An 11,479-nucleotide genomic window follows, 5' to 3' on the forward strand; every position below is an offset into this window, starting at 1 on the left:
TCAATGAAACTGATTGCAAGAATATGTCTTCATCATAAGAAAATCAAGCACAATCCATCCTGTTAGTGGTTAAGTATCATACCATCATAAAATATATAAGAAGAACATTAATTTATCCCTATTATGCCAACAACTGGTTTCAAAATAAATGTGTTTATTTCCAATGCAGAGACCTTTTGAGTGAATCAATAGTAATGCCAAAATATGCCATCTTTAACGACCTGACAACAGTATCGTAACTTCCCCCCCCCCCCCCCCTTTGAATAAGTTTGTTGTTCGGTTTATTTAGCTTTTTTCGTGCTTTGTAAAGAATATTTCCATAAATGATTGGATGTGAAATACCTGAACATATTAGATGCTTGCATGTTGATTTATATTTACGACCGAATGATGTCCTTGTACAGATGATAAAAGTAAGTAAATGTTTTGACTAGTTTGATATCGATATTTTGAAGAAGGTGAAAAAAAAAGTGTAAGTAAATGTTTTGACTAGTTTGATATCGATATTTTGAAGAATTCTTTTTTTTTATGCACGGTGAAAAAAAAGTGTAAGTAAATGTTTTGACTAGTTTGATATCGATATTTTGAAGAATTCTTTTTTTTTATGCACGGTGGAAAAAAAAGTGTATTGTAAATGTTAATGATCAGGTTTTTTTTTAATTATTCAGCATATCTACAGTAGAACTTTCCGACTAGAAAATGAATTAAATATTGGCCACTGGACGTTACATAAACACAATACAATTTATTCAACGTGCCTAAATATTACCTCAAATTTTAAAGTTGCTTAAGCCCAACTATTTTCTTACACATTTTTATCATTGAACGCAATTAATTCATATCTTTGATATTTTACAGACATGCAGATCGACTTTTTCAACAGTCAAAGGGCTTTAACTCAAACTTAAATCCTGGTTAAGGTTGCATTTCCTGTAAATATTGACAATGCAATTTTCCATAGGAACTCCTTTTACGGCTAAAACTGTACCACTTTTACTATGAAGTTTTGAAAAAAATCTTATCCTAGAATTGAAAGTTCATATGCACCACAATTTTTTTCAAAGGTCAAAATATAGGGCTGTGCGGCATATTTTCAACGTTTATATGCCCTGAACTTCTCAGAGTTTAAACTAACACTAATTTTCTTAACTACCCCTACCTCGAATGAAAGGTTACCACAGATTTCAATGTAAACAATATGCACATGTTTATTTACTGGTAACATTCCCAAGTTATGTCTCTGTGAGATGGAACACAGAGAGCATAACTGGGAACTAGTATGTAAACAAACTTAATTTTCTATGAATATTCAAGATCTCCCCAAAAGAGGCGTGTTTTGAGAAACAGCTGTATTAGAATTAGCATTCATTTTTCGAATATGGGGCGGTTATTTATTTCATTATCATTTTTTATATCCATCCTTTTTCAACCGTTTTGGTAATTTGGTGTACATCTTAAAAACATTGAGCATTCTGGGACTCTTCTTCTGCCTGAGTGACTGATCACAGACACGTCAGGTCCAAGTATACATGTCCTATATAGCTTGAAAGCAATCCATGCAGTCATGGTTTTTTTAAAAATCTAGCGTAGTAGTACCCGTTAAACTGCACCTACCCAAATGGCATAGTGCATATATACAATATTCTCACGCGAACACAGACTAGTGCAGCTGTTCTAACTTTATTTAATTTAACGTGTCAAAGGTAAACATACCCGCATCTCAAAATTAAATTTTAAAAAATAATGGCGAAATCATATCTAAAAGTATGCCTAATATTACATGTACTGTGCTACTACTCTAGATTCGATGGTTGTCGTAGTTTGCTATCTGTCACATCTTTTTTTTATAAAGTATTTCGATTTTAGCAGGCATTTGGATTGTAGCTTACTGTTTGTGTGCGGATTTCTCTCATTGTTAAAGTCCCTTCCCTTACATTGTACCTTTAGTTGCTCACATACCAGGTGAGATTTTCAGGGGGTCTCTTGTCACGGAAATAATTTAGAATGAAAAGATTATTATTGGGTTAAGTATTTTTCTTCGACTGATTCTCATTAAATTTTTTTGATACTCACTTTACCAAGTATACAGACATGCGTACAAAATATTTCCATCACTAAATCGCCAAAATTTAAATAATGATAAAAATAAGAAAAACAGAGTCTATCAAAGGCAGGGGCGGATCCAGCCATTTTAAAAAGGGGGGGGGGGTTCCCAACCCAGGACAAAGGGGGGGTCCAACTATATGTCCCCATTCAAATGCATTGATCGGCCAACAAAAAGGGGGGGTTCCAACCCCCGGACCCCCCCCCCCCTTGGATCCGCCACTGATCAAAGGTCAGTAATCAACACCAAATCCCCATAATTTACAAAAACACATTTAAATATACCAAAAGACATGCATGGTTCCTGATTGGAACAGGGACATAAACGTATCTGGATTCATATGTTCTATTTACCTTCCGATGCAACTGGTTTGATATTATCTATCTGCTCAAAATTACGTTACTGTAACTACCTTTTGTACATTGTATATTGAAAAATTTATTTATAATTACACATATTTTTGTTGAAACGGTTTAAAAAAAAAAAGAAGCAATTATATGAACAAAATTTGAAATCTAGATTTAAATTTGTGTATTTGATCAGCTTGTATGAGGCAAATTGTGAATATATAAAATAAACAAAGGAAAATTGCATAAACCTCTTGAGCTAACAATTTACCTGACCAAAAGTTTACCTGTCAATTATCAGATAATTATAACCGAAATAAGACACATATTTGGGTAAACATAGGACAAAGTGTTCTTCAAAGACTTCGATTGTTTGTAAACTAAATCGTCTTCGATTTACTTAGTAAATCACCCTTTATTGTTGAAAGTAAAAGATTGTATGAATATATAAGGCCGTGAGATGAACACGATCTGGATATATAAGATTATCAAAAAATGTCATAATGTAGATATAAAATCGATTGTTTCAAGAGGTAATTAAATGTAAGTACATATTATTAGATTTTTTTTTAGGAAAACGGTTAAGAGGTTAATATTGTTATCTGTTTGATTTCCGAAAATTTTGTCATTGATTCTCATATTTAATAATGGATTGCACAAATTATGTCCATTCAAATCGTTATCAATCAAACATGATATACTACATTTAACTGCATTTAACCCTTCATATATCACTGTAATATCCTAATATATTTTACTACGAAAAAAATGTTGGGTTAAGAGGAAAGCTTACAGTGTCAGGAGCGACATAATTTTACCTTATTAGATACATGTATAAGAAGATGTGGTATGAGTGCCAATTGGACAACTCTCCATCAAAGTCACAATTTATAAATTAAAGTAAACAGTTATATGTTCTGTTGTTTTCATCGTTTCCGAAAGGAATAGAAACATGTGGGGTATACATCATTGACAAAGTACTATAAAGATATTCTCTGCAAGACAAACATTAAAAAATTAACAGTTTTACTATAAGATAACCTACTGACCCAGATTCCCACAGTAAACAGGAAAAGGAACATCTACTTATCTTGAGAACTCTGTCATTCCTTTTATTATCGGTCAATAATTTATATCGGAAGAACGTAACCGCATTATAATGTATATTTTAAGAAAGTTTCGCATATACATGTAGCACATACATAAAAGAAATTAAGGTATGAATGCCTATACATATATGAGACATCATCATGTTTGGGCAAAGCACATACAGCCTGTTATTGGGTTTAAATATGCATGTAAACGCTCGCTTTGGGTAGTGCTGTATTAGTCAAACACTAAAATAAACTGTAAAAGTCATTTGAAAAAGGCTTGACTTTCCAGAACGGGATTGGGCACCAAACACATTGACAAAACATACGAAGTGACGATGTTAAATTAGAACAAAGTTTTTCTTACGCAATACCGGTGATCATTACAAATTCGTATTCTTTATTTCACCATCAGCAGTCAGTATCTTTGACGGTGACGTGTGCAAAAAATATAAGAAGAATTTTCAAAGTTTGAGCTACCAAATTACATGAATTTCAGTGATTTTGACTAACTTAGGGAGCTACCATTTGATTTTTATGGGGGGGGGGCTAGGATGAAATTTGAAAAAAATAGGCAGGACAGGAGTTTTGAGTAAAAAAAAAGGCAGGATGAGACACTTGCAAAAAAAAAAAGTCAGGACTACAATTTAGGTAATAAAAAGTCAGGATAAACTAAAAAAAAAAAGCAGGACCGAACAGAGTGAAAAATAAAAAGGCAGGACAGAGATTACAGCTAAAAAAAAATGCAGGACAAAATTTTTCATCCTAGCCCCCCCCATAAAAATCAAATGGTAGCTCCCTTAAAGTGAATAACGATATCTTTTGACTTTGTGTAAAGTTGTTCATTAGCCAGAACTAGACGTAACATGTAAGGGACAAATATAAAATATGGTACAATATACGGATTGAAGTGACCAAAGACATTTCATCCATGTGTAATGGTTTGGTTTCTCTCTTTTGAAGTACTTAAAAGAAATTTTACACCGTGGTGTGAATATGTAATCATTGTCAAAATTGATATTTAAGACTGTGAATTTTGTCTCATTATTGATATAATGAACAAACACACAAAGTTCATTTTAATATATAGATGTGTTAACATCTTATCTCGTCGTCAAGGAACCGTCATAAAGGCGTTAATATTTGGTACATTGTTGCAGTAATTATACGAAACAATGTCTGAAAGATTTTAAATGGTTTTATTATATTGTTATCAGAACAATGTCACATAATTTAGTTAGTAGTAAACAAATACAGTAGGTTCACATAAAGATTAGACAATTGCTAGTCAGGAGTTTTAAAAATATCACAATAACCTGTAATCATTAGTTTGAGATATAAGAATTGTTCGTGACGAAAAATGTCAATAATGTTAACATTGCTTCAGTGAAATATCATTTAATTTTCTTGTTGTCTAATACATTATCCTTTTATTAATTTTATTAAAACTTGAGATGAACATAACTGTTCAAGTAACAAGTTTCAAAATTTCTTTTAAGTGTTCACACCTTTTTTTCCAGCAACACCAAAGCAGGAAATGTTTGCTTTTTATTCATACATGTATATGTATATCCTATTGAAACGTTATATTGACTAGTGAAGACTACTATCCTCACAGATGACCACGACTACATGTATGCCCAATTGACGTAGCCACAATCTCGTCTACTTTTCTTTGATTTTGACATCAACCAATGAGACGGATGCTACTGGTGAAGCATGATTTGATTACCCTACAGTAGCATCGATCTGAGTTCACAAAAGTGAAGAAAAAAAACTATTAGATCGGATTCCTGACACTCAGGCTGTGTTTTCTATGCATCTAGTGTCTTGTGAACTTTTTATATCGTCGTCCTTCGTTTTTTTACCATGGCGTTTTCAGTTTTTCTCGACTTCAGTATTGTTCGCCCTTGTTTTATATTTACAATCCCTTCACATGCGAAGATTATCTACTAAATAGATTCTCTTAACTCAACGTACAAAGAGACAAACAAAGCATTTCGTGTACTCAAGACGAAGTTGGTTAAACAAACAATTTCGCAACTTTTTGTAATATATTGTACGAACTTCAGTAATAAATACGGTTGTTTATTGTAGATTGAAAATAGTGTTGACACTTTTCAAATTCCTGTGTCACATAAATATAACAACCTCTATAGTGGCTTAGTACATCGTTCAAATACGGTTAAAATATATTAAAATATAAAGTTCCGATATATAATCTTTTTTTACTTTTTGGAACGTTACCTTAATGAACCATAAAAAAGAAATTTGATAGTAAAAAATCTTTTAAATTGCTTTGTAAAAATATACCACTTTTCGATATTTGAGATTTTTTAAACTAATAAGATCAATTTAGTAATATATAATGTATATCGAGCACGGTTTTATCATGTTCCATATCAAATTGCACGGTATAAAAGGAGATCGGAAGAAAGAGTACAATTACGAGGACAAATAGAGAAGGAGGAAATGTAACAAGTACATTCTATTTTGTCAGTCTAAAAATAATTGACAAGCCAAATTTAATAAAAATGTCAGAATAATTCATGATCACGATGTCTGTTGTCAGCCAAACTATTCAATACACAGACTTAACTATGTTAAATTTTAACTATGTATAATGATTTGTCGACTATTAATGTAGTATTTTATCAGATATACCCTTTAGTTCTTCTCTTATCACTTACTTTAATAATGGGATCTTTTTGTCAAATTTAAATCTTCACGACAAATCAATGTTCGTTTACTATAATGGGTTCCTATAATGCAACTTTAAAACTTTAAAGTTGACACAATGAGCATCATGCTTAACTTAATGTTTCAAAATGGAGTTTATATCTTCTGAGATTTTCTCATGTCAACATGTAAGTAGATTCTATTTTATTACACTTTGAAATTAAATTCTGTTATGAATTCAATTAAAAATGCATATACGAAGAGTGCTACTTTTATTAATGAAATATTTTTGTTATAATGGTTATAAAATCTTCGAAATGGCTTTCACCATGGTACATACATTTTTAACTCGTACGGACAATTGATTCTGTTTTCCTTTTACTTTTAATTAGATTTCTTATAAAAAAAAAAACTATAGCGAGAAATTCAGTAAGACAATGATAATATGAAAATGAAATAATTATTATAAATAGAAATATAGATTTCCGAAATATAATAAACTAGTGAAAAAAAAACAATTCCTGTAGTCGGTTGAACAAGCGCTTTCATATTCTGGTTCAATTTATATCCTTGAAGTTGTTCAAGGCAGGACTTATAAAGCATTTTGACTGTGAGCTTTATATGTTAAATTGTAATGTGTTAATTTTATGCATACATGCAATTACACTCAATGTTATAAATACTTTAGCCGAATTCGGCAAAAGTTCGAGAATTTTTTTTTTATCTTTAATGCTCTTTAATGAGATTGACAACACCATAAAAAAAAACAAGTCCGTAAAACTACATAGAAGACTAAAGACTAAGCATCACCAATCCCACCAAAACCGGAAGGGTAAGCATATTCTGCTGTACATATTTCGTCTGTTATGTTAACGTTGCGTATGGTAAGTACCAATTCTGTGATCTAATAGTTCTCATTCGTTGATGTAAATCAGACATTTTTTTAAAGTTAGTAATTTATTTTATTTTGACTTGTATTACTGGTTGTAAGGTATGTGGCAAGTGGTCCATCCAGAGAAGAGATGTTTTGTTTTCCTTCGTATTTGGTGCTTTTTCGTTTGCTTTCAATTTCCATGTGTGTTATATCTTGACAATTGAGACTACATGAAATGAATTAACTTTGTTTCCAACTCCCTTAGAGAAGTTTGACTTAGGGGGGTTTGTTAACATGCTGGTCTTAATTTGGCTTCTCAATGTTTAAAAAAAACCAATCAATCGATCAATCAATCACATGATTTACGCAATATATGGAAGTTCCCAAAGATACCATATGCTTTACACATTTTTTGACTAGTCTGTATGATGACCTATAAATATATATTTCCAATTATACCTTTAAATAATCCAATATGTATGGTGTAGCTTTTTTCTTAATTCATTGGTAATTACGATCAAGTATTTCAAAGAGCATTCTATGTACCTGTATGTAGCCTTGTTTCTATTTTTAAGTATATTGACGCTATGTGTATAAATATTGACGGTTAATATTAAAAATCTTGAAAAATACAATGCAAAATACACAGAAAGAACATTGAAGTTTATTTCCATAAACACTATTTACATATCAATTATTTAAAGTAATGACTCACTCAGTAAATACGTAATAATTGTATATTGACCTGCTAGATTAAATAGACACTCAGAGTTCGTCCTCAGTTCATATAACCTGAACTGGTCCATATATAACGAATTGTCTTCGTCAACAGTTATCAATTAATATTAAGTAATACCAAGGCTGTATGTATTTATGCTTGAACAAGAATGTGTCCCAAGGATCCGCACAATCATTTTCTATATTCAGTGGACTGTGAAAATTGGATAAAATCTCTAATTTGGCATTAAAATTAGAAATTTCATAATTTTCAAGTTGATTGGACTTCAACTTCATCAAAAACAACATCGACCAAAAACTTCAACCTGAACTTCCTGAAGCGGGACGAACGGACAGATCGACACTGTGTACAAGTCCAACATAAAGCCCTATTGGGGGGAGGGGGATAGAGATATCTTTTTGTCAAAACACTGTCAAACTTGTTATGCATGAGAAGAGTATTTATTAAACATAAAGAATGTATGCGTAAAGAATGCCATCCGTATCCAAAACCAAAATAATATGGAAAGTAGAACTATGTGTTGTCCTTTGAATACAAATACTAATCTTGTAGTTTTTTGGGGTTTTGTTTTTAATATAAAAAAAACATAATTCTATTTACAATATTGTCTGCAACAGCAATATTCAGCGCCGATTTGCTTTATGTTCAAATGTGCAAAATTGAAAATAAGTCTTAAATGAAACAGTCATAAAATCTATACAAAAAAAGTGGTGTATATTATACCAATGACACAGCAAACAAACGACACAGGTCACCAAATATATATCTATTTCAGGTACGTGGCAACTGTGAGGAAATCAAAACCCGAAAGATGTGAGCCATTAAATAGACAGATGACAGTTCGGATCCTAAGACACGAATATCTTCCGTCTCTTCATCGACAGAAAACGGAAAAACTTCCACAAACACGTCTTCGAGATGAAATTAATTTGACGCTTGAGACTGTCCTTAAAGAGGACATCAAACCTTTGGACTCAACAAAAAAACAATTTCTAATATGCATGAATTCGCTTCATGGGAATTTAAAAACAAACCCGTTCAAACTTGAAATGAAAGAAAGTCCAATTTATTGTGGAGATATTCCACCATGGAAACCGTTAGATCCAACAATACCTTCGTATTTAGTGCCCTTAAAAGTCGGCAAAATGGAAGGGAGACAACTTGAAGCGGGATATGCAGTGTTCCCGATGCCAAAGGAGAAAACAGAACTAAGTGTAAAGGTTTATAATTTAGAGCTCAGATCAGAAGATCGACTTCATCTTTGTCCTAGAAAAACTGTTTTGTCGGTTTATAAGGTATTCTCGTGGGCAATACAGAAATTAAATCGACACTACACTTCAATGACATTTGAGACTTCCGGTACAGGACGACACAGTGCGATGATGGACCTCGATTTGAAACTTGAATTTAGAGACGATGTGCCGCATTTACTTCTAGTTTTACCGGAAGGTCAACTTGTCGAAATCATTCCTGCAATAGCTGTGACTAAACGCGGCCCATTTTATATCACACGTCCATTTGAAAATGATATCAATCCAAACTCGGATATGAGATGGCGGATAAATTACTCTATGAACGAAGAAGCAATAATGCGCGCCATTGCAACAGGAGATAAGCTTCAGAGATTAAATGCGGCTAAGCTGCTTGCTTACATTTGTCGGAAGGAATGGCAACTAAGATACATTACATCTTATCATATTAAAACGGTTCTTCTGCACGAGTCAGACTTTGAAATTGATTCCACTCCGCGTTGGCAGAGATTTTCAATGGATGATTGTTTAAAAACTTTAATCCGGCGTCTGCAAGATTACGTAAGACGAAAGGATCTTCCACATTTTTTCGATGAAGATATTAACTTATTTGAGCATATTCCTAATCGTGCATTCACATTTATGAGAAACGCTTTAGATAGATTACTTCGAGAGGACGAGGAACTAGCCAGAGTAGTTCAAAGAACACGACTCCCAAAAATTGTATATTGATAATCATTTGTTTAATTATTTATTTATTTCATTGAACGTTTTTAAATTGATCATTATGTCTTCAAGTTTTATTGATGATTGATCATTACTTTTCAAGCAGAGCAGCGCAGTAAATAAAAATTCATTATTAAGATATTCACATTACAAATGTATGTACCACATAATTATGGCGGCTGACTAAAGTTTCTACTAGGGAAGAACTTATTAAGGAGACACGTCTTGAAATAGTATTTGCAATTGTTTTCTCGGCAAAATTTTCATCTTTTTCTAAATATTTATATTCATACTTTTTAATCAAAAGAGTACGATGGCTTTCAGAATTGGTACGAGACAACGAGACGAAAGAAGTAATAATTTTTATACATATAGAATGAAATTCATGCATTTTTTTTAAACAATTGATATAGTATACCTGTATTAAGAAAATACTGCTCCAAATTTTCTATAGATATAGAAGTTTATGTACTTTCAGAAAGACTCATATTGACTTCCAATTTGTTCTGTTTTCGGAACCCTTTCCAAAATAAAAGTTTCCCCGTTACGTGTGGAAATGGGTGTAAAGTGATAGTTTGAACTTATGAATGTGTTCTGGCCTTGTTATTGTGTTGTAGACGATTGGTATAAAGGTGAGTGATTGAGGATACAATGTTAATCATTTTTTTTATACAAAAATAAAATAGTTTGATTCAGAAAATACTGTATTTATTTCAGCATAACATGACCACAGCAAGCCAAAATGGACATGATGAAAACCAGTGTTTATTCATTACCCAAAGTCCTAAATAGGAAAACAAACCTTGGAACTTTTTACGGATTTGTAATAATATAAGTAACACGACGGGTTACGATGCACTTGAGATCACCCCCGTTTTTTTGTGGGATTCGTGTTGCTTTGTCTTTAGTTTTTTTATGCTGTGTGTTGTGTACTATATTATTCGTCTGTTTGTCTTTTCATTATTTAGCCATGGCGTTGTCAGCTTATGTTTCGATCTATGAGTTTGACTGTCCCGCTGGTATCTTTCACCCCTCTTTTACACAGATAAATATTAGGTCTCCTTGTTTTGCTCTGTAAAACTTTTAAACCTCTGTAAAACTTTTAAACGCAGGCCAGTCTAGTCATTAGCCAATAATTAAAGCAATCGTTTGCAAATTCTACAAAATATAAGCTATTTATTACAAAAAGAGTCCAAATTGATGTATATAAAAATATTAGTAAAGTTGTAGGGTACAGAACTTGCATAATAAGTGTTTTTAACTTATTCATATTTCTCGTATCAAACATTCCAGTGGCAGACCCAATTATACACCCTTCATCTCGTAAGACCAAAGTACAACTACACTTATTGTTAAATTTGCTCTAGCTCAAGATGTGCGTGAGTACTTCTAGCGGACGTTTAACAAAAAAGTTAAAATAATCAAACCATACAAGTATTGAACATACATAGCAGATGCTATCATTATAGCGCTTTGACAATTTCCACCATAAATCTCAGAGTTGACAAGCGCAAAGAATTATTGAGATACAATATATTAAGCATCTCCGGATAGGATTTCGATGACTATATTTTAAAAACCCGAATATGGACGTGAGAACAGATTTTATTGGAAACAACTTGATTTAAATGTGAATTGATAAACTAAGATTTGATTACTTAAGTTAGAG

At 32.2% G+C, this 11,479-nt stretch overlaps 1 protein-coding gene across 2 annotated transcripts; it reads left to right on the plus strand.

Moving 5' to 3' along the window:
• Positions 1–2,744: 2,744 nt before the first annotated feature.
• On the plus strand, positions 2,745–10,510 carry LOC139482640 (uncharacterized). 2 transcript variants are annotated; one of them, XM_071266606.1, is made up of 2 exons: positions 2,745–2,994; positions 8,610–10,510. In XM_071266606.1, coding segments are annotated over exons 1-2 (1,209 nt in total). In that variant the 5' UTR covers positions 2,745–2,992; the 3' UTR covers positions 9,817–10,510. The 2 variants fall into 2 exon arrangements, with proteins under 2 accessions (XP_071122707.1, XP_071122696.1); XM_071266595.1 differs by lacking the exon at positions 2,745–2,994 and adding an exon at positions 6,278–6,409.
• The last annotated feature ends 969 nt before the right edge of the window (positions 10,511–11,479 follow it).

Source organism: Mytilus edulis, chromosome 1 (genome assembly GCF_963676685.1).
Source record: "Mytilus edulis chromosome 1, xbMytEdul2.2, whole genome shotgun sequence".
In the NCBI taxonomy this organism is placed as follows: Eukaryota; Metazoa; Mollusca; class Bivalvia; order Mytilida; family Mytilidae; genus Mytilus; species Mytilus edulis.